This window comes from Macadamia integrifolia, chromosome 6, assembly GCF_013358625.1.
Source record: "Macadamia integrifolia cultivar HAES 741 chromosome 6, SCU_Mint_v3, whole genome shotgun sequence".
Taxonomy (NCBI): Eukaryota; Viridiplantae; Streptophyta; class Magnoliopsida; order Proteales; family Proteaceae; genus Macadamia; species Macadamia integrifolia.
In genome coordinates this window covers 22,741,652-22,766,189 of record NC_056562.1, presented here as the reverse complement: position 1 = coordinate 22,766,189, position 24,538 = coordinate 22,741,652, and the positions used below count along the sequence as shown (strand labels likewise).

The 24,538-nt window shown below is 37.1% G+C and overlaps 2 protein-coding genes and 1 pseudogene across 4 annotated transcripts; 2 read left to right on the top strand and 1 right to left on the bottom strand.

Moving 5' to 3' along the window:
• Positions 1-1,477: 1,477 nt before the first annotated feature.
• Positions 1,478-2,386, top strand: LOC122082134 (annotated as a pseudogene).
• A 1,599-nt stretch (positions 2,387-3,985) lies between these two features.
• LOC122081314 lies at positions 3,986-8,336 on the top strand. 3 transcript variants are annotated; one of them, XM_042648385.1, is made up of 6 exons: positions 3,986-4,219; positions 4,593-5,165; positions 5,999-6,773; positions 6,957-7,261; positions 7,370-7,440; positions 7,855-8,336. In XM_042648385.1, the coding sequence occupies exons 1-6, from the start codon at positions 4,106-4,108 to the stop codon at positions 8,180-8,182; spliced, it is 2,166 nt and encodes a 721-aa protein (XP_042504319.1). In that variant the 5' UTR covers positions 3,986-4,105; the 3' UTR covers positions 8,183-8,336. The 3 variants fall into 3 exon arrangements, with proteins under 3 accessions (XP_042504319.1, XP_042504318.1, XP_042504317.1); XM_042648384.1 differs by having other exon boundaries at positions 5,999-7,261; positions 7,858-8,336; XM_042648383.1 differs by having other exon boundaries at positions 5,999-7,261.
• Positions 8,337-10,615: 2,279 nt separating this feature from the next.
• LOC122080673 (uncharacterized protein At4g06598-like) lies at positions 10,616-17,597 on the bottom strand. Its single transcript, XM_042647489.1, has 5 exons — positions 17,380-17,597; positions 13,036-13,773; positions 12,595-12,670; positions 12,357-12,483; positions 10,616-11,645 (listed from the first exon to the last, which is right to left on the bottom strand). Exons 2-5 carry the CDS (start codon positions 13,746-13,748, stop codon positions 11,446-11,448), a joined length of 1,116 nt encoding a protein of 371 aa, XP_042503423.1. The 5' UTR covers positions 13,749-13,773; positions 17,380-17,597; the 3' UTR covers positions 10,616-11,445.
• Between the last annotated feature and the right edge of the window lie 6,941 nt (positions 17,598-24,538).

Sequence of the window (24,538 nt, the reverse complement as noted above, 5' to 3'; positions counted from 1 at the left end):
CCCAATCTTAGTAATCGGTCAGTGGTGCTGCCAAACTCACTGTTAAGTGTCAACTGAGTGAGACTCATCTCTTAGTGCCACTCCCATGTGTATAGGGTTGGGAGTGGACCCAAAGAAGGAAAGCTTTGCCTTACTTTTGGGCTTTGAGGCACCCATGGCTTAATTGTGTCTAAAAGTTGAAGAATTAGGTGGGTGTAAGTCCTCTATGATGAACACTAGCTTAGCCTATTGCTGAAACTTCGGCTTGTAAAGTCGACGGTTAGGGGAGGAAGTCATGGGATCGAATTTTGTCATTTTCTGGTGTGTGTATATGTGTATTAGTGGATACATGTAGGAGTAGGTAGTGCTCGGTCCTACTAGTTAGCGCCTAGTAGGTTGGCTATTGGCGTTCAGTAAGATAGAATTAAAAAAAAAACAAAAAAAAGTGAATCCTCTATGACATTGACACGCTTTTGTGTATCAAATGGCTGTTGGTGTACGATGTCTTGTATTCCATCATAGTTTAATCCAAGGAGTACTGGTGTAGGCGCCTCGATAGACAGGACAACGGTCCTATTAGTCGGTTAGCGAGCCGTGGGGGTTGCAAGGGGGGCAGAAGGTTCCCCTGAATGGCTGGGGTGTACGGGGCGTAGCTCCCCGCTCATATTTTTTTTTTATTTGAAGGAAGTTTTGTACTTTCCGGATTAGGGTTTTTCGCTATATATTTGTAGCGAGAGTTTCTTTCTGTAAGGCAAACAATACTGAGTTGTGAGGATGAGCGCTGTAACCTTATTCTCTATTGATAGTGAAGTAGGATCTCATCTCACCAAGGACATAGGCAATCTTGCTGAACCTTGTAAACTTGTGTGCATGGTTTGTTCCTGTTTTTTCATTATCTTCTGTATCATTTTAGGGTTGCATTTCTGCAATAGCAATGGTGACATGGCTAGACGTCACCAACAATGGTTAGTTTTAGATGACCACCATGTTTGATCTATCTAGAGAGTAGGACATAATAAGCATGAGTGGCCGCAAGTAGTCGTTTTCTGTGAAATAACGGCGAAGGCATTCTTTAAATGGAAACCGTCATTTCTATTAATAGGAAAAAATCCTGACGGGTGATCGTGTGGCCAAGACATATTTTTCAAAATGACAAGAATAACCTTATAAGACACAAATACGCGATAACGCCGTTACTTACATTTTAAAGACTTGTTTGGCATGAAATGAAACCAGACCAGAAACTAGACTCAAATCTCTTCTTGAAGTTAACAGCGGTGCCTTAGCTAACCCTTCCACCAAGTTCCAAACTTACCAATACATGGAATATAGCACCAACAAACAGACGCTGTTTTGCTTCCAGTTCTGATCACCCTGAAAGTAAACTTATCTTCCATCCTATAAAATGGACCTCCATTTTCACAAACAAAACCAAACAAGCCCTTCAACTCCTTAGTTCCAAGTCTACTCAAATCTCATAGACAAGCTCTTATCTACAATGGCACTTCTTATTCCAGCTCTCTTAATCCCATTCCTTCTCCCCTTATTACCATCACCAAATGCTGTTGATATCAATGTCATCACTGATTTTGGGGCTATAGGGGATGGCAAAACAGATGTGAACCAAGCTTTTTCATCAGCTTAGGCAGCTGCTAGCAAATCATCAGAGGCGTCGACGATACATGTACCACGTAAAGGCCGGTTCTTACTTGGTCCAATTGTGTTCGAAGGACCATGCAATAACTCGAAGATTACATTTCTCATGGATGGAATTCTTGTTGCTCCTGACTACAAGAATATGGCTAGTTCCGAAAATTGGATTATGTTCTATGGTGTGGATGGGATGTCCATCATTGGAAGTGGATATCTTGATGGCCAAGGCACCACCTTGTGGGCATGCAAAGCTTCTGCAAATAATAATTGTATGTATGTATGTATCATCATATGATCATAAATTATATCTAGGCTCTATATATTTGTATCCATATAAAAGGGCATATAAGAACAAATTTTTTTTTAAAGGAAATCTTGAAAAGAAAATGCAAAACATAAAAACAATTCTTGAGCATTGACAATCATAATTATAGGGTTGGGTTGGATTTTTGTTTTGCAGTCACTTGCATTCTATAGCTTGGAAGATATACTAGTGCAAAATGTGAGATCGATGAATGCGAAGCTCTTTCACATTATTGTGTATTCATCCTGAAACGTAACAATACAAGGAGTGAGCATCAATGCCCCAGGAGATAGTCCAAACACAGATGGTATACATGTTCAAAATTCAAATAATGTACGTGTATTCAATGCGAGTATCAAGACCGGCGATGATTGCATTTCGATGGGACCGGGCACAGAAAATATGACAATACTACGTATTGCATGTGGTCCTGGACATGGTATCCGGTGAGTGACTGTAGTAGTACTGGTCTTAATTATTTAATGATAGATTATTATTAATGGGAGAGGGATAGGTATGCCGCCGATATCAAGTATGCTATTGCCTCACAATACAAATTGCCCTAATCAGATAAGCCCTAAGTTTATAAACTTAATTATCTCAAATCAATTTAATTTAATTATACCATTTTTTTCTCTTTCCAACTAATTGGGATGATCAGTACTTGCATGATAAGTCTATATATTTTGCAGAATTCTGGTATAAAAATAAGTGGAGTAACATACACAATCATCGTCAAGATGTCGGCGACGCAAGTCGCAATGTTCTTCAACTCTAGTGCAACCTCACAATGTAAAGGGATTGTATTGCAAGATAAAAAGCTCACTTACAATGATCAAATTGCACAATCCTTCTGCAAGAGTGTACATGGAACTGCTTCTGGTGTAGTCTCCGCACCAAGTTGTCTATAAGGATTAACTCTTACATTGTATACATGATCCCCAAAATATATATACATTCTTGAAAAAAGTTTTTCTAAACCGGTGGATGAATGATGGGATGGTGTAGATGTGACCCCCTCACTCCCCAACTAATCTCCCCTTATTGTACAATCCTGATGCCCCACGGTGAATATATTCCCATTCACTGTGGGTTAAAAAAAAACTTGGCCCTACATTCTTTTTAATTTGTTTATAAAATTTCTCCATTCTTAATTGACGCAATCATAATTAATGCCCATTAATTCCTCAATTGAAATTGTTTTTGCCAAATTAAAATAAAAGGGTGTTTATATATTCTCTCGGGTCTGGAATCTGGATCCCTCCCTTGCAGGTAACCACACCTTATGGACAATGTGAGATGGGAAACACCCAAGGGAGAGGAGCCTAATTTCTCTCTTTGTAACTTTTCTTTTCTGTTTCTTTGTGCGAGTGTCTAGCCCAACAGTTACTCGATTGCCTAAAAGCCTGTTTTAGAAGTAAATGGCTCAATAGCCCGTTTAATCCGATTAAAGACTAGTATCCGATCCATCATTTATAATTAAGACCATGCTTAATCTATTGTGGTTGATTATTTAAACAGATTGATCATGGTGCGAGATCCTGAAGTAAGGAGACCAATTAGGCCTGATATGGTAGAATTTGTCACCCAATAAAGCAAATACAAGTGGCATCCGAGGGAGGGACATATGTCGCCCATCCAACAAAGGCCACGAGGCTTCAAACCACGTGAGGAGAAGATGCCCAAGGGGGGTTCCCAAAACCCTAGGTGGAGAAACCTTATAAGAGGGAATCTGAAAGAAACCTGAGGGGAAGTACGCCGACACCCACCATTACTCCTATAAAAACACTGTTCTACCCGTCACTAACTTGGGCATCGGAAGACTAATCCCGGAGATACCTCCGGGCCTCTGCCTTTTGTGCTTGTGCAGGGTCGGGTCATATGGATTTTCGATAGTAACAAGGCCCGACTGAAATAGATCGTATTTTCGATGAATGGACAATTTCACTCCGGGTTGGACATTTTTCCGGGTTTGGGAAACCCGAACCGATTGCTACCCGTTCCCCTCTCCCTCCCTCTCCCGCCATAAGAGGATTAAACTCTGTTCCTCTTCTCATTTCTCAGGTTCGAGCATAAGCTACTGATTATTGGAATCTCAAATCCGAAAGGCGAAAGAAGAGGTGTTCTGGTTTCCTATTTTTGTGGAAATATCTCTTCTCTGTGTTAGTGATGGGTTCAATCGAAAAGAATTATCTCCGCCCTGCAAATGGGACCCAGGATGCGTTATCTTCTTCTTTTACTCCGAGCTTCGAAACCCTATTGGATGCGATGAAAAATCCACAGGTGCCCATTTTTCCTTTTTCTTTCTCCTGAGTTCTTTGATGTAAATCTGGGTTCTAGGCAATATTTGCAGATGAATAGTCTGGAAGAAGTGTTTTAAGTTAGGGATTTGTTACTCGTAGCATGAAATTCTCGCTTTTGTTTCTGATTTGAACAAATCCATTCAATTTAGGCCTGTTTTTTTGTACTGGGAACTAGAATGGAGCTTGTTGCTGAGAATTGTATTTCATTTGTTCCAATTTTACCTTCTGTGCTGAATTTGAACCTGTGAAGTGTTGTAGTGCAGATATTTCCTCTAACTGTTAGGGGTTTTGTCGATTGGTTTCTATTGAAAATTCTTGTTACGTTTCTAATGCAAGTAATCTGAATTTTACAGGTTCCAAAGCTAGTGCTTCTGAGAAAATTGTATTATTTGCTGATCCACTTGTCCATGAACTCATCACTGTATTCCCCAAAATTTGGAGCTTCAAATGATTCAAATAGGGAAGGCCATCAGTCTACCTTCAATCTACCGTTTACTGATATTTGTAATCTTTCCAATTTTCTCTTCGAAGAACTTTCTAGAAAGTTTGAACATTTATTCTCTGGATCTGAAAGCGCTAGCCAGCAGCTTGATATTTTGGTCCATCCAGAAGACTTGAAACTGTTGTTGAGATGCTGTATGGGCATGCTGCGGTTGCTAGAATTTAACCAAGGTTTTCTTCTTGAAAAATGCAAGATTCTTCTCGCAATACTTTGCAAATTATGTTCTTCCGATGTACTGTTGCATATTTCACGCAATCTAGGGGAAAATGCGAAACACGCGTTAAGGTTCGAAAGATCATTTTCACGTCAATGTGTTTATGCTGGTCATAGTGGCTTCACCACATATGTTGAGGAGTACAATGCTTCCATGTGTATTGTTGAAGAAGCTGGTTCACCAATTCCTTTTCTTTGCTCACTGCTAGAGGTAGTCTTGTCGTTTACCACTGTACTATTTGTTTATGTTTTGGTCAGCAATTATGTCAACCTTCAAAGATTCAATATTTCAATCATCATGTTGAAAGATCAAATATATCTGGAGTATAGATTTAATTCATAGGTAGGCATTGAGCATCTTGATTGAGAAAACCTAAGGTAACCATCGGTGAACTACTATGACTGTCTTTCAACAGTTTTATAGCTAATGTGACCGAAATGCATAGCAATGGTTGTGGCCCCCCTTGGGGATCCTCCATTACACTGAAGAATGTTATAATTATTTTTGAACAAAACTGAAATTTACTGGTTGGTAAAAAGAATTTTGAGATCCCGAGGAAGAATTCCTTCAAAATCATTATCCTTGTTCTGTTTACATGTTTTTTGTCCTGCCCTCCATTGTTCCTGTCCTTCCGGAGTCATCTGTGTCTTAATTGGAACCTACATTGTAGGTTTGGGGTCAGATGAAACCTTGCTGAAATTAAGAACTATGAATACACTATTCGCCATATTTCCCACCCTTAAATAGGATGAAAAACACAATGGTAGTGATGTTGACTTCCACAGTATTGATGGGAGCAATTTCCTCTGCCCCTTCATTATTGCCACTGGCATACATCTATAGCTCTTTATTCTGATGCCGTGCTCTGGTCTCATCTATATGTTTTATCATTTTCAACATCTAAACAAGTTAACTCTTCTGAAATCTTGATCATATGTCCTTTTTTTTTTTTTTTTTTTTTTTTTTTTTTAATGATCAAGCTGAGGCACATTTGTGGAATTTCATTGTAGAAATGGGAAAATTAATTGGAAATTTATCTTCAGGTCTTTGCAGATGAGCTGTTATTGCATAGACATTTGAGACTGTATTTTATGATAGCAGATTCTGTTTCTTCTGCAACTGAAAGGCTATTTATGTGCCACAACAGTCATGGTGATAGTGACGATGTGCTGGAGGTGATCTCTGCTCACTTTATTCTTTCACTTTCTGATGAACAAGCTTCTAGCAAGTTACAGAATGCCTCCCTCTGGTGGCACTCCATGGATTTGAGGACTTCTGAACTAACCTTGACTGCATCTCTTGCATTGCTTGGCTCCCCTGTAATATCTTCTGCACCAAAAATAATCCAAGCACATCTACTTTTCATGGTTTCTAGAGCTATTGGTATTGATATAGCTCCCCAGAACACAAGATCAGATTTCAGATTTATGAATGGTTACATATCAGCGCTAGAAAGATCAATCATGTTGTACACTCACAACATATCTAGTTTACGAGTTGGTGATGATCTTCTTGGAGTTTACACTGGGTCATTTTCTTCTGTTCAACCAGGGATATGGAAGAGAGGATTCCATCCATCGTTTGAGTGTTATATTCGACCAGTCACTTATAGTACAATCAATCATAAAATTACTGAGTTGGCCTGTTCCCAGCATTCACATGTTTGTGATCTCAACTCCAGAAAGAAGTCTGACTTACTGAATGCTTCTATTTTGTACATGAAGGATAATCAATCTGTTCTTGACAAGTCGTCAAGAGAAGAGATACTGTCAATTTTAAATTGCATAATCTCAAGAACTCTTTCTCTTGAATCCGAAGGTATTGCAACTCATAAAAGTGGATATCTAGGTTTTGAAGAAGTTCATCTTCTTGCTTCAATACTGAAATTACTTAGCAGTTCACTTTTGCAAACTGTTTGGTGTATGAGGAAAAAGAGAAGTTCTGAATCCCTTAGTACTTTGAAAGATTCCTCATTGAGTAAGGAGTATGATTTTGTAACAGGCATTATTGGCTGCTTTCAACAGTGCTCTGTTAGTCAGCCTGTGCAAAAGCTCTTCCCTGAAGCAATGAGATCTTGCCAAAGTAGACATAAGGAGTCAAAGCTGATGTTTATGCACTTTGCTGGCTTGCTACTATTCAGCTTTGCCAGAGAGCTTGAGTTCTTATGGAAGGGATGCATATTCATGATGATGACAATGATGAATTTATTCATTTTTGAGGAAGGGAATTTAGATGCGTTGAGGGAATTGCTTGGATTGAGAAATAATTCTCTCTCTTCCATATCTTCTATAGATAAAGTCTCACAGGTGATTTTCCTTTAAGTATGGAATTGATGGTTTTATTGTTCTTTTTCTGTCAATACAATATTGGTTCTATTATCTATGCTGAGTTTAAACATATTTTCCAATGTGCAGGTTCAGATCGGTAGAGATTCTAGCCTGACAGTTGCATCAGAATTTCAGAAGATTCAGATGCTATGCTTGAGGTATGTAATCCAATACAAAAAGTAAGAAGACAAACTTGGTGCCTAATTAGCCTCATCTGAAAATGTTGTGGAACATACTAGGATCAAGGAGTTTAAGGATCCAATGTGCTAGAGCACATCCGCATGGGATACTTACTTTTTGAACTGGCTCATATCTTGACCTTAGGCTTATAGGCTATCTTTAACAATACCTCAAGAGTAGTTGAAGAAAAGTGGGGAATATATATACACCCACCTTAGGAGAAGGGAAGCTAATATAAGGTTTGATGTAGAAGAACCCGGTCATATTTGTCAAACCCCACTAAAGTTTTGCACGGCTAAGTCCCCCCCCCCCCTCTTTCTGCAGTGTACTGTCCTTTAATTTTTTTTGAGGTAAATTGTACTTTCCTTTGCCTCTTTTTTTTTTCGTTGCAGTAGAGATACTCTTTCAAGATACGAAGAGGGGAAACAAGATAGTTCATCAGAGACCTCAGTAGCTACTCTGCCCCAAGGTGCAAGGGAGAGTGTAGAAGGCATAGTGGAAAAGACCTGTAATGGGGAGATCTTTATGAAATCCACACCAGAATTCTGTTGGAAAGCTTCTGATATTGATGATTTGGCTGATTTTATTGAATGCAAGCAGGGAAAGGATTATTCCAAGTGGTTGAAGGGTCGAGAAAAGTACCGTAAGTGGAAACATGGAAAAACAGAGGTTGTGAGGAAGGAACGGAAGAAATCATTTAGGTTTCTTTTAGGTGAGTAGAAATCAGTATTCTCTATACCACTTTTCGTTTTCATTTTCTATTTTAGTTTTTTCCATTTGTACAGATATTTTGTATAGCGATCATGGCCCTTTGTCATAATGTTAGATCAAACACCAAGAAATATGAAAATAAATAGACAAAAGATCCACACGACACAAAGATTTAATGAGGTTCACACACCAGTGTGGTGTGCTACGTTCTCGGGCAAAGAAGAAAATATTTCACTTTGCAGAAGAGAGATTACACTCAAGCAGCGGCAAGAAAACTTGCCCTGAAACCCTAGCTCAAAAATCCCCCCAAAATATAATGACTTTCTTAATAAGACAACAGTACATTATATACTCTAAGTCGCAGGTCGACCCATCACGGTTGATTCGGTGGAATCATACCGTGGGGGCCCAACCCCTCTGCTTCCATCACATATTTTAGAAAACTTCCCATTCGGGTTGTCACCAAAATATGTCGGAATGAGTCAATCTTCATAACGGGTCAAGAATTCGAGACAAACTTAACAAATAAATTTCAACAAGTTAATAAATTCATCTAGATACTGTACCTGAGATCCTCTTAAAATTTTCCAATGCTTGTCAATGGTCAATAAGAGTTGTAAATTAGCTGGGCCTGATTATGTTTAGTTTGTCTGGTTAATTGAGCTTTAACCAAGCTTTGGTAAGAGGCAAAGCCTTTCCGATCAAACAAAACAGGATAGCGAGACCATAGTTCTTCTTAACAATGGTGATGATGACATCATATCTAATTCAAATCTGACTCAGATTTGAGTCCAACTGCACACTAGTTAGTTCCAGTTACATTATTTTATGAGGGAGAGGGTTTTTCTTTTGCTAAAATAGAATCCCGTGACAAGGTTCTTTGAGCTTTAAATGCTCAAAGAAAAGGATGGAAGCAGAAGTTAGAAGTTTCATGGCAAGACCAGCATTCGAAACGCATTTAGTCTGGCAACATCTTTCCAAATAGTCATCTTCTTCCAGATCGCATTGGCAATGTTGGTTGGGAGCTTGTTAAGGATCTTAAGAAGTAGGACTCACTCTGACCTGAACAAATGAAAAATGTTGCCAGAAAGTTTTAGGCATTACCCACGGTTCATGGCTGGCTTGATGGTTTCACATGTTTTTAAAGAAAAGGTAGAGGATGGAAACTGAGGGTGTGTATGGCAACTTTTCTTCTATTAATTTGGAATACTTTTGTACAAGAAAGTGTTTGATAAAATTGGAAAAATGATTTTTACCACGAAAAAAAAAGAAAAAAGAAAAAAGATACATATAAGGAATGTATATTACCAAAAATGTATATTTTCTGGTAGTGGTGGTGCTGGCAGTAGAGAGTTTTGAGTCAATAATTATTAGTGAGAGGGTTCCCTCCAAGGCAGCATGTCTTCCACATCAATACTGGGCCAATGCATAGTTATTTAATTTGGATTTAGAAATTATTTGGAATAATTCATTTTATTAATTCAGTGAATTGATCAAAATATTAGTAAAAAAATGGGAATAATAAAATTCAGGTTTGAATTCAGGAATTATTCGTTTACATATTATCTATCATTATCACATGTACATAACATACAAATGATATAAAAATTAAAATTTTAAAGATAAAAAATAACATATTTAGTTTTTTTTTTTTTAAACTCATTTCCTATTACTCAAATAATTGAATCAATCAGAAAGAGATTGAAATGGGACAGTGAGGGCAAACCCAATTAGACCCATGTCACCCCACTCACTATGCATATTCACCTTAAAGACTAGAGAGAAAATAATGGTTGAAAGATTTAGTCACACTAAAATGGGGTGACAAATTTATTTTAGTAAAAAGGTGAGAAATTACCTCAAGGAATATAAGAAACAAAAAGAAAAGTAACATTGGAGTAATAAATGCATAATAATCACACTATTTCTAAGGCTTACTGCCTTATTTAAGGTGATTTTTTTTTCACAGAATAAAAATCTGATATACTTCAGATAAAATTCATTTCGGCCTAATTATTCATGAATTTTACAAAACATTTATAAAGTCATGACTTTTTCAAAATTTTTTGTTTATTTCGAAATCGAACCAAATTTTTTTTTAAATTTGATTCGGCCAAATTATTCACGAACAATTCAGAGAATTAAATAATTAGGAGAGCATGTATGGAAGCATCAACAAAGTAAGATTTCCACCTTTTACCAGGCCAGGGAGGTCATTTCACCCTCTGTGTCTAGGTGGAAGAGTCACAATGCCTTTCAGATTTCTTTTTCCCTGTTTATCATGTCTGAGTTTTTCTGGTTTTTGTTCCAAAAAACCTATTCAATCTATTCCTTAGAACACCAAAAAAAGTGTTTTTTCCTTATCCGCTTCATTAAAAAAAAAAAAAAAAAAGACGGGAAGTCGCATAATTTGATGTTCAAAAAGACAAAAAAAAGGGAGTGCAAAAACACCAGAAATATTCTTTTTATCATTGCCACACTAATTAACTGCAAATTTCACACATCCAGCTTCTAAGATAATCAAATCATGTTCAATTGAATCAGGTCTACCATCCAAAGTAGTCTGGCTTTTAAAATCTTCTAAGATAAAATTCAACTTGTGAGTGTTTGCTGTCGTAGTTATACCAATCTCACACTGGATTCAACCCAGCTCTTCAAATGCAAATCTTCAAAGAAAAACAAATTTAAGAATATAGGAGGCTTAGGTTCCATGCAAACATCTTGCGTGCCCTACTCAAGTCATCTTCAATCATTCATTCCCACAAGACAGTAGATAAGTCCCCAATCCTACATCTAACCTATCTTTTGCAATCTATACAAACAGTACATTGTCAAGGCAATAAAGACCATGGTGCCGCTACTTATGAGAAGGGATTCAATTGGGCACAAGCGAAAATCATGGCCATAAAATTTCAAATAAGAATCACTTTCTAGGATACGAGGGAGATAAAGAAACATAAAGAGGGGAAGAGGGGGGGGGGAAGACTGAAGTTATCACCTCCGATGAATCGTCATCCAGAAAAAAAAACCTTTCTCCGGCAATGACCACCAGGTGCACATATGAAGATAAAACACAATAATATGGTTGGTGGGGAGGCAAAGCAGTTCTGTCAGGGTGTCAGGTTCTAATGACTACACTTGGTGCCTCTCAATGAAAGACACTTCCTCGGTCGCCAGTGTGAAGCAAGCAAAGGTACAACTATGGCACATCCTATGCGAACTCAAATATAGAGTGGCAGTGGCCCAAATAACAAGGCACATCCTACGAGAACTCAAATACGAAGTGACCCAGAAACTGGCTCATGACTAGAACTGGCCTCTTTGTGCTTTAAAGAGAGGTTGGCAAATTGGGAATCCAAGTCTCTGCTGCTGGCACGGCGATGAGCTGATGATGCTTGTGGTGGTTGCTGCTGCTGTTGCTGATACAAAGTTCGTAGCCTTGCAATCTCCCTCTCCAACACCTCCTGCTCCACTGAACCATAACCTCAGAAGATTTAGTTTTTCTCCCAACAATGGTGTCCAGAAAAATGCAACAGTACATGCTAACAGAAACTTCAGTAAAAACAAATTAAGAAAAAAAAAAAAAACTACGGAGAGTGTTTCCTGCCTGGGACCAAACGCTACGCAGGCAGGAAACACCCACTCGCAGCCTCACTTTGGCATAATTAAAGAGGGGGGGACGGGGGACGGTTAAGGAGGTCATTACAAGGGGTGAAGAGAGATAGACAAAGGGACCCTGTGGCCCCGGACGGAACATTCTCCCAAAAATCTATGATAACATATATTAGAATAACTGGATTAGATGAATGGGCGTTGCACTTTCATAATTCATCAAGTTCTTAAGTCATATAACGAAAGAGTTAAACTGCTAAACTGCAAAACAATACAAGAAACAATTAAGAAATGCAAGTTTTTTTTTCCTTTTTTTTTTGGGGGTGAAAGCATGGTTGTAGCTTTACCATGTTCCCGCCCCCCCTTTTGGGTAGTGTCTAAGCAAGAACTTGTGCAGGAGCTATCAACATTTTCAACAGATGGCTTTGAGCTTCTGAGGTCATTCATTCAATTCATGGAAATGAAACTGAGTCTCGTTTTTTATCTGACAGTTCTAACTCAGTAGCACTGTGCCCACACACTTCTTGAATCATTTCCCCTTACAGCTTTCGCTAGTTAGAATATGACTCACAATATTTTATAAGTTGCTCCTGTGCTAAATTTTCAAGCCGTTGCTTCAGGGCTTTGTTCTCCATATTCAATATAAGATTCTGCTGGTCCAGAAATTCAAGCTCAGCTGAAGCTTCAGACCCTTCTGCCTAAAAATTCATGTAATACATGAGAGGCAATAATAATGTCAATACTTAAGGATAAATAACTCAAAATATTAAAGAGGATAAATTATGGGTTTAGCTTCCTCCTGAACTTGCCTGTAAAGCTTGGACATTCCTTTCCAGTTCAGCTATGTACTGAAGTTTCCGGACTCGTGACCGTTGAGCAAATTGCCTACAGTAGAAGGCTTCCAACGTCATATATTCAATGATGAGAGCTAATAGTAGTTACCTTGTTCGTATTTGCAGCTTTTTATATTCAGATATAGGTTTTCTCAACATAAAAATTATTCTTTGGTTTTAATAATGCTAATTATACATAATTAAAAAAAAAAAAAAAGGGGTAAAAATTCGAACTTGCAATCATCAAGGATTAACTAACAAGTTGGGATACGGTTACCAAGTTGAATTAGCAATGAAAACATCATAAAACTTATGGCAAACACAAAAAATTTATTCAAACTTTTGGCAAACCATTCCCGCTATATTATAAGTTAAGGAATCAAGCATAGTGAGAACAAAGGAATTAAGAGTTCTTACTGTTTGGCACGCTTTGGATCTGTCTCTGATGCAGAAGGCTTAGCATAAGAATTATCCCTCTTATCAGAAGAACCTCTTGGATTATTGGACCCAGATTCCTCTAGTTCTTGCTTGTCAGTAGCAGTAGATGAAACTCCATCTGGTTCCTGTGGAACTGACAACTGTCCAGAGCTTTGACGTACAATATTATCCCTGGAAGATGGCTTGCCACTTTGGTAGTAAACAGAATTCAATGAATCCCATGACCTATTCCGCTGCCTCCCCAAAGAATTTGGCTCTGTATAGAATGAAGCATGCCGTGCATCTTGATAAGGATCAAATTCCAATGATCCCCAAGTAGGTACAGAGGCATTTTTAAACTTGTCCTCCTGAGCTACATATTCCATGTTAGAAGCATTAGCAACATCCAAGTATGCAAATGAGTCGCTTGAAGACCGCCGATGACCTCGTCGCACAGGTGTCTCTGGCTCATTAAGGAGATCATCAAGCCAAGAGGGTTGCTCCTCTATTAAAATGCTCTCAGAGGAAGTACGTTGGTGGTGTCTATGCCCCTCTCTTGGCTTCGGAATACCTTTCGATACTATTGCAGGACTGGTGCCATATTCAGCATAGGATGATGGAATGCTTGGGAAGGGACTTTTAGGAGGCAGCAGTGATTGCTTTCCTGAGTATGGAAAATTTCTGATGTTTGAAGAACCTTTTGAATTTGCCATGGCATAAATAGAAAACAGTTCCTGTCTGTAAAAAAAGCGACATGAAATGACAAATTTCAAGACTTGTTCAATAAAAAAAATACGAAATACAACTACATTAGGTTATAATGCCTACACGTTTTTAAATGCATATCAATTCCTTTCACCAGTGGTCATGGGATCAAATTTAAGTTCATAACGGTTCTATTGCTGTATATCAACAGAAAGATCAATATAGTGGCATTTCAGATAAAATACCAACTCTATTTCCCAGACTTTATCATGTCGTACAAGTATTGGTAATTGACTTCGTGCATGAAGCTACTGATACCCATTTGTCCCTGAAGACTAATTAGTTTTCGTCAAATGTCTATCAACTATAGTCACCAAAGCAGGAATAAAAAATGATAAGAAAAAAAGCAAGGCAAACTACCAAGGATAAACATATTGAAGCAAGTGGGAGATGCTCAGAGAATAGAGAGACAAACAATTTTAAGTATTTGCAGAAGCCAAAGGAAACGAGGGGGAAGCCAAAGGGAAGCAATTAAAGAAGGGGAAGAGGGGCTTACAATGATAGCAGCAGCTATAACAATGCATTAAAGTACCAACAACAACAACAACAACAACAATTCAGCCTTATCCCAAGTAAATGGGGTTGGCTAATGGATACTATTTCTCCAATCAGTTCTATTCAAAGCCATACATGTCCTTCCTCACTACTTCTATGGTTATTTTAGGCCTACCTCTACCTCTTTTAGCCCCTTTGGTTTGCAATAAATCACTTCTCCGTACTAGAGCATTCAAAGGCCTCCATTGCACATGTCCATGCCACCTCAGACAGCATTTAAGTACCAAGAGGGAAATGTGTTTCTGTCTCACACTTTAGTTATGCAAGCAACAGGAAATCATCTTATACATAAATAAACCTCAGTGATCTATTCACAGAGTCCGATCGTCCTAAAGCACTAAAATTAACTTGTTTTCTAAGACAATTACTCCCCATAGATAAGGGATAAAAGCTATTTCAACGACATGACGTCAATGCCCTATCTCTTAGAAAGAGGGAAGGAACCTTTAAGAAGCTCTGAATTCTTTCTCAGCTAGTTGATAAACAAACCTATGGAGCTCCTCCAATCCAGAGAGAAAAACTGTGAATCACAAAATAAGCTTCACATTGTTATGTACAGTTCACTCTTTGGCATCCACTATTTGACCCACAACAACATCACCTATGAGATACCCTTCAAGTCTCACTAACACACCAGAGATAGTACTGCCAAAACCAGCTTAAAAAAAAAAGGGAGTCCAATCGATTCGATCGGGGCTGCCAACCTTCATTCATTAAATAAAGTAGCTATTACAAGTCTTACTAGGAGTAGGAAAGAACAAAATAGGAAACTAATACTAATTGCTAACTTCTAACTGTATTCAGTCCTAATAGGACTAGGAAAACCCAAACCCACAGTTATAATAGGACTAGGAAAACACAATCCTAATAGGAATAGGAAAACCCAAACTCACAGTCCTAATAAGACTAGGAAAACCCAAGGGAGGAGTCTAGCGCAGACTCCTCCTTTCTGTCGATAGACTTCTAACACTCCCCCTCAAGCTGGATTATACACATAGCAACAAGATATTCCAGCTTGGACCAACAAGAACTCCAACAAGCACAGAGAGAACTAATCAACCATTATAAAGCCATCAACAACTCCAATAGCAAAGAAAACCCTTCCAAAGAAGGCACTCCAATACCAACAAAAGCCCTTCCCAAAGAAAGCAGTCCAATAGAAACGAACAACACCAAAATCCCTTCTTAAAGATGGCATTCCAACAGAAGTGTTAACACCCAAAAGCTACGTCAAAAGGCGTTCCTAAAGAAGGCACTCCAACAGAAACTATGGATTCCAATAGCTACAACAAAAGCACTCACGAGCCTCAAATAGAGATTTCCCCAAACGGACACCTCACAGAAATTTCATAGATAAATAGGCAGCATCAGGTTGTTGGGGACAAAACAACATCAAATTGTTGAATATACCAAGCAACATCAGGTCGCTGAATAAAAAATCTTCAAAAAATAAAATAGTTGTTGAGGATAGACACAAGTAGATACGTCTTCAAACGAAATAATCTTGAGCAAACATAATCTTGAACCAAGCAGACAACAATCTACAATCATTAATGACTTGAGTTGATCAAATAAAATTGTCAATAATCTCCAATCTTCCCCTCACATGTAGCCAGTACATATGGGCAAATAATCAGCATCCTAAAAGAAACCCTTCAACAAAGATCAACATTCTCAAAACCCTACAAAATCGATGTCGTCAAAACCATTACAAAAAACTGAATTCTCCACAAAGCCTGAGCTTCCTTTAATCTTCACTCCATAAATCAGCAATCACCACAGATGAGACCTAGTTCAGAAGGTTGGTCATGAACTAGTCACTAAAAGCAACCAAATAACAGCATAGGGTGCTGCACCCCTTAAAAAAAAAAAAAAAGTAACCTGTGGCGCCATCAGTCCTTTCGACTACCTAGTCGCAAAAATGAAACCAACTTCAAACAGACGATACCAAATGATAGTCAAGAAGATTTCCTCAAATTTGATCTTAAGCATGAAAAATAAGTGAAAGAGCATTTTCACAAATCCACCATAACTGCGTGGAGTACTGATAAATATTAAAATAGTCTGAGAAAGTTTTCAAGATTAGAACACTTTTGTGCAACTAGCAAAGAGTTTAAATTTACCAATGTCCGATTCCAGATATCACAAAGTCAGTTATGTGCTAATGGTATTGGAGCTAGGACAATAACTTTGGTTGTAACTTATAGCATGATTATCTTCATCATTCACAAAATGCTATCGTCATGCATCATCATGGAAAGTATAATCTAAAGAAGGAACATATAATTATCGATGGAATGTCTAAGAATCAAGAAGTAAGTAAGTGGAGATCCAGATGAACCACTGTATGTTTTCAATCCTTTATTCTTCAAAATTCTCCCAGTTAACTTGAAATTTCTAGGGTTTTCACCGTTTATGAAACTACCACTTGGCCTCCTTCCTGGCTTCCTTCATGTGATTCTTTCATTTTGTTACGGTATTACTATTACCTCCTTTTTCTTAAATAAATTTCAACAGTTACTGGATTATCAGTTGTTTCCAATTTCAAAGCTATCAAATCACACCCACAAATAATTAAAAATTAATCCTAAATTTTACCTCACATGAGACAACCTCTTTCTCCATGGAAAAAGTAAATGAAGCACATAACACAACAATTAACTGTGATTGCTCTCGGAAAAAAGTTCTTCTTAGTGACAATTAACTCGCATCCAAAACCGGTTGAGATCCGAATAAAAATTCGAAATAATAATTAAAACAAGATGTGAAGGGAGAAAATTAGATAAAAAAAAATTATAAAAATCTCAGAAATTACAATAATGTGAAAAACGAAATTTCAAAGATATATCTAGAGAGAGAGAGAGAGAGAGAGAGCCAAGAATCAATTTCAAAGGAGAACACCTAAAACCCAAATTACAGAAAAATGAAACAATTAAGTAGAGAAACAATGGAAGATTTTAAATCTACAGAGAACGAAAGTAATATAGCCAAAGAAAATTGATGAATTAGAAAGAATGTACAAACCAGATCGAGACTAGCAACTCTGTGATCCTCTTCTCTTCCTCTGTGCTCCAAGAAACGATCCCTAGCATCAGACCAAGACAAAATAAAAATAGCGACAGAGAAATCCTAGGGCTCTGCAAGACAGAGAGAGAGTGAGAGAGAGAGAGAGAGAGAGAGAGAGAGGAGCAGAGAGAGTTGCTGGCTGGAACCTGGTTGGACAGGACAAAGAAACGAATGGAAAGGATACAGCAATGGCATTTAAACGTAAAATCGTCGCAAATATTCTCCCAAAATATCAGACTTCGATTTATCGTTTCAATATATATCTCGTAAGATAACAAAACATCGTTGAAAAATTAAAATAAAACCAAGGCAACATTTTGGCGTATGCGGCTTCCGGTACAACCGTGTGGGCCCCTTACTTTTATTTGCCACATGGCTGAATATGATAAGGTAGAACCAACATAGATGGCCCCGCATGAGACCATAAACCTAAGGTCATGATCCAATGCACAGGCCCTAATCATAATAATCCATCATAAGCCCTTGTTTAGGAATCATTTTTAACAAATGAGAGTGATCCTGATTTCAAAGGAATGGTTCTTGGTGAAGGGCGACCAGCTTTATCAGGAGAGAAATTCAAAAAGAAGAAAGAAATAAAAAAAAAAGAATCTTCCTGTCATCTTGGACAACTCATGCGAAACCATTAAGACAAGGCTGACAAGCTGTCTAGGATTTAAGGGTTTAGTTGACCGGAATGATGGTGTGGGCTATTTGGGAAATTCTTACATATTGACCGAGTGAACCGGAATAAACCCGATTTGAATTGAACCAAAACCACGAGCCATAGCTGGACCAAGTGAACAAGCCATGGCTGTGCACTTGCATTATTTGGAATATTTTTGGTGGCCAAAACATAAGACTAGAGATTAGGACTTTTAGAAAGTATTTTTCTTTTCCCTAATATGGATTATCTTGTTAGAGAAAAATCTATACAGTGTCTGTTTATGTCGGCATATTACGTATCAAGTTAATAACAATGAAAATGATAGCTATAGATCAATTCAACTATTGTTACATAATTTTATAAAACATCTATAAACTGGCTTAAGAAATCAACATTTTTGGTATAAGTATAATTACTCTAGAATGATCTTGATTTATTTATTTTTTAATCTCTATGGATTGGTTCCAATTAGTCATATGTGGAAAATGTTTGATTGTTTGGTATGATTTCTTTGTTTATTTGATTTTTCTAAAGTGATTTTTGTGAAGGGAAGATTCTCATTCTCATTATGCAAAGGGCTCATTAGGGTCATACAAGAGACATGCAACAACTCAAAGAAAGATCTACAAAGTGGCCAAGATGGGAATCGGGACCCAAAGAGGGCCACACACTTCTTCAAAGTTGGAAAGAGCATAGGTTACTAGAGGGGCTTTTTTAAATGCCTTAAAGAATCAAGTCTCTATTACTCCCCAACGGAGCAGTGCCAGCCACTAGGGCAAGCCTGGATCAGCCTCATTCTAGTAAATCACTTCCTAGCTATTAACCATTGTGTGATTACTCGCCATAAATATGAATTCATTTTGTCAGAATTAACTTGAGAAAAAAAAGTGTTTTTCATACGATTTACTCTAGAAGTCAAACACAAATAGCCATATTGAACAATCCAATTTAGCTTGACTAGTCTAGACATCTCTCTCTCTCTCTCTTGTGGTTGAAGTGAGAAAAATCAACAATGGAATTGGCCTCCACTGATTATGATTTCAGTTCACCTGGAACCTTTAAAAATTTAGTACAGATTAGCTGAAATTCCACTATCCCTTTAACCCTAGAGATCTAGTAGGAATTGGTTGAAATACCACCGTCCTCTTATAACTAGGCAAAAGATTTTGTGCACAACACTGCTTCAGCCATCATGAAAGGAGAGAGAGGGAGCACATACAATACTATTTTTGCCCCCTTCCTATTGGACAAAAGGTTGAGGTGCCTAGCGTTTACATACATGACGGTGCACAAAATTGAACCCTATTAACTTTTAGAAAGAATATTTCTTCCTAGGGCATAGCCTCCGCTAGCAAGTCTCTGTCTTTCTTCCTCCCCACCAGCCAGCCACCCAGCCACACAAAAATAACTTATTTGCCCTGATTGACTGAACCAATAGGGGCCCTCATTGGCTCTCACATAGCCTTTGTTCATGGGTAAGAAATACCTTTCTAACTTTTATAATTTTTTATTCTTGATAAATCTTAACTTTTATATGTAACTAAAAAGAAACAAAATTGCAAGTTCTCAATATAATGTATCCATTTTATTACAATTTTTTTTTCTCAAGTAAGAATGAGAAGTTTTCCCAATATTATCAAAACTTCTTGCACTGATTTAGATGTCAATTTTCCTTCTATGGTTTCTACCTTGAAATAAAAAATAAAATAAAAAAAAACACTAGAAAAAATTTATGGTCTAGAGACATAGGATGTACCATCTACTATATAAAAATATATAATTTCAAAAAATAGGATTGTGGTGAATATTATTTTCAACTCTATTAACCAATTTCATATCTATATTTCGTTTAGAAACATGTGGTTTCATGCCACGATGTTGTATATCTTGTATATCTTTTCCCTATCATCACTTTCTTTTGAGACTGTTATTAAAATGGGCGGTCTTGAGCGAAAATGTCATGTTGCATCCCTTTTCAGCTTAGCCTATCCTAGATAACACCACGCTAAAACATATTTATGATTTATTATTTAGAAGGTACTAGAATTTTTTTATTTTATTTTTGCTTATATATTCTACAACGTCCCCTGTTGAGCACTGCAAGGCTAATGAACAACCTACTCCTAAAGGGAAGGGGGTGAAACATACACACTTGCATGTGGTTGGAGTTGATCTTCAAACCTTCAGGTGCCAGCTTCTACTGGCTGATGTTGTTATGAGTGCATTAGGCACTGGAAGTGCACTGGAAGCACAAGACACTAGATATTTAAGTATTCTCCAATCTATTACTTTCATTGAAAAGAAAAAGAAGATATTTTTAAAAAAAATCTTCAAATATGTAAAGAAAGATCAAACAGATAATATATTATCCATATATGTATTTAAAATTCGAAGATTTCCCACCATAACAACCATAATAAGTTGAACAAGCAAAATGCCAGCTTATTCATAGTATCATTAGTTGAAAAGCCACGAAAACTAGTTTTTTAAACAGAAAAATAATAATAATAAATGTTTTGTTGGCAATTGTTAGATCGATAATGATATAATGTTCTATCAAAAAAAAAAAAAAAAAAAATGATATAATGTTTATATTATTCATGGAGCCTAGCTTTCATAGACACAGTAGCCAATTGTGGAAAGATTGTCAAACATAATATTATTCCCAATATTCGTAGTAAAGGGTTACGTCTCATACGAAACTTAATAGTATACTACTTCTACGAATAACTCGTAATGTTGCATCTCTTTCGAGACCGGGACCCTTTATCATGATTTTTGCTCATTGATGCCCTATTCCACTATTGTACGAATAGCATTTCTTGTTGCGAGTTGACCCTCCATTACAAGGAATACCCCTTTTTTTTTTTTAATTATTAAAGTGAAACTATATGAACCTAGCCCAAATACAAATCCTTGGTATGCAACACTCCTCTTAGTTTCTACACAATGTTTGTCTATTATTTTTTATTGACATTAAATAAGAGACACATTATAAAGGATAAAAGTTTTCCTTCATTAGGTAGTGAAATTCACCACTCCATCCTTGGGTTCACAAACCCATAATGGGTTTTAGTAACTTTTCCAAAAGACCGTTATGATACCCCATAGCTAGATGCATTTAAAGCACAAGGGTGTAGGAAATCTCGATCCTTTTATGAAAACAACAATCTTCCAAATCCTAAAAAATTGAATTGCAATATGCCATACTCATTTCTCACATTTCCAAAAAAAAATTGAGATAAAAACAAGAAATATATAAAGCATCTGATAGCCCCAATAAACTTAACCACTGCTCCAATATCATAAGGATATCAAGCATTTCAAAAAATATATAACTTTCCATAAATTATATGCTTCCCCAGATATTTGGGGGGAATTTTTTTTTTTGCATTTAAAAAAATACGGGTATAGATGTGTCCATAATGTTTTTGTATGAAACGCATAAAATACATGTTTTTTAATACTTTATTAATACACAATTATGAAAAAGAAAAACTCAATTACGTAAAATCTCAAGGGCCGCATGAGTTTTCTTAAGATCATTCACCGTGGCCCATTGCGAGCATAGACAATAAAGGGCGGAGAGAGATGGGATCACATTTAGACCTTCTCATCATTCAATTCCACCATGGATGAAGGGAAACATTTTCTAAATCTCAAACCCAGGCGAACCTTTCTTTTTTCTCTCTCTCTCAGTGACTTTATTTTAGAGTCATTCCTTGTCTTATATTGATGTTCACCCTAGGATCAAGGCATGTTTAGTGTGATCTTCTTATTCACTATTAGATCTCCATATCTCCAAAAAATTTCAGTCAGAATATTTCTCTATTGGCGCTCAGCTCTTATAAGAGAATGATGTATTGGTATTGGATTGGGACATTTTGATTCTCTGGTTGACTTTGATTTAGATCTCCAATAAACTAGACCATACTCTATGTGAACTATGATTTGCTGATGAGCCCACCTTCAATATCTGCAGTCTGTTCATTGTTGCTGTCAAAATAGTAGAATCTCTTTGGTTCATGCTTTAATGGGTTCAAAGAAGGAAAAAAAAAAAAGAAGAGGTCCTTGGCTGCCATTGCAAGATCCATACTTAAAGGGCTCAAATGAATCTTCAAAAAATCGTGTGAATGACTGGATTCAAGATGCTAGTTATCAAGTCACTATTCGAAGAACAAAGACTCTTTGATTTATGACATGCAAGTTGTAATTATTCTTTTCAATGCTTATTCTCCTATGTTGCCAACTCGCATGTATTAAAACTAAAAATTATCCAAAAATATCTACAACTTTTTTTTTTTTGCCTATCATACTCATATCTAATTTAAGCAATCTTTAATCTGAGACCTTGTGGGTGGTCGATTCTAATCTTCGAGCACAGAGACATAATAGATAGGAGACTGGAGAGGGTTGGGTACGTCACTTGTTTGTTGTAAGCTAGCGGTGTATATCAATGGAGCACCAGACACAAAAGGGGCAATGGATCATTTCCATAAGGGAGAGAGAGAGAGAGAGACATAGATGTAGGCACCATGCTAGCATGTCTAGACTTTTTCTATAATAAATAAAGGGAAAAAGATGTCTTTGCATGCCATGTGGGGATTCCTTCCCATGCTTTTTCATACGACTCGTGATTTCTGCACTACCTTTCTCTCTCCTCAACCATTGAATGGACTCTCTATTGAATGAAGCTGTTTCTAACATCGTGAGTGGTGTGATGTGGGAAATTCACCCTAAATAAAGTTTTAATATCAAATTATTAACATATTTGGATCAAGTGTTTCATCCTTAACATCAATCATATTATGACACAATCAAAGGTTAATATCTTTTTACATTGAGGTTTAAAAAGAGTACACCCATCAAGGTCATAAATGTTTCGGTCCTATAATAAAAAAGTCAATGATACCCCTTAACTGTTCCTGATATCCTGAGGGAAAATTGCATCTTAACCAAAGAATGTTAATAAATTAGATTTTTTTATTGTCATGTGGAAAATGCTCAATTCATGAAAAGAAGTCCCTAGAAGTTTGTTTAGAACAGCTAGAATCCACCATTACAAATGGACCCACCTATATATAGATATTGAGGCTTGCTTTGCTGTTCTAATTAGAAATATTTCGATTAAATTTGGTTAAATAACTTGGTTTTGCCAACCTAATCATGAAACTTACAACTTGGCTGGTCAGATCTAAACAATTGACACCCTCACTTAATGACCGGTTTATTGGACCAACTGGTCTGATTCAATCAAGAAGAAGAACTCAAGAACCCGGTTGAGATGGTAAGGTGATTCGGGGGTGGGGGACAATGAGAGACAAATACATTTTGCTTTTTCTACATTGCGTCACACCGTGGTGGCGCAATAGAATCCTGTCTCTCACCTTCTTTTAAACACCCAGACATCACTTTTCTGTAATCTCACTATTTAAATGCCTCACAGTGGTCTCCCATTATTGGAAACGTCTCCGGCTTATAGCTCACAACCCTATATGCTTATTCCCCACCTTTTAAATAATTAAATTGGGGGAAGGAAAAGATCAGTTGTCCCTACCAGCAATCGGGCAGGGTCTAATGCTTTTCCCCCACCTTCCCAATAAAATAATTGACCTATTAGATAACCTATTACATGTGTTTATTAAGGCTGTGTTTTATCTGTATTCTTGAAATTGATTATAAGTTAAGAATACATTTTGAGAAAAAAAAAGAAAGCAAGAAGGTATGCATTCTCATTCTCATTCTCATTCATGGATGTTAGAGAACACAATCCATTCTAGAACACGACATTTATCTTAAGAAAGAGAATGACACATTCCAACCAGAATTCTCATTCTATGTAAGGAATGCATTCTATATTTTGAGAATGCATTTGTAAGAAGTATTACAAGAATACGTACCAAACACAACCTCATGTTGCATGTGGTTGTAAGTACAAAGATCTGCGTGGTCTTGACCATCTTTCTCATTGGAGAGGGAGAAAGGAGGGTTTTAATTTGGTAGTTGCAACCCATAAATGTCTTCCCTTTTCGAAGAATAAAATGAACTCTGATATATAAGGCTTTGGCCCATTATAAAGGTTGGATAAGTGCCAAGTTACAGACATGGGAAGAGGTTAGTCATTCATTTTGCCTAGCTGAACCCCGGTTTTCTAAACCACATATGTGTTCCTACGATTTTATTAACAAATGTTTACAAATTTGAAAGGTATATGCATCTTGTCAGATGCCCAAAAGATTTCATTTATGAGATTATGGTTGGTCAATGGGATTTTGAAGAAACAACTGGCAGCACAATAGTACAACAACAACAAAGTCTTTTTCCAACTTAATGGGGTTGGCTACATGGATCTGTGACGCAGCATAATAGTAAATTTGGCAAAAAAAAGAATTTCAAGAGAGAAAATGGTAGATAACGATGCATTACAGGAAAAAAAAAGGGGTATTTATGGGA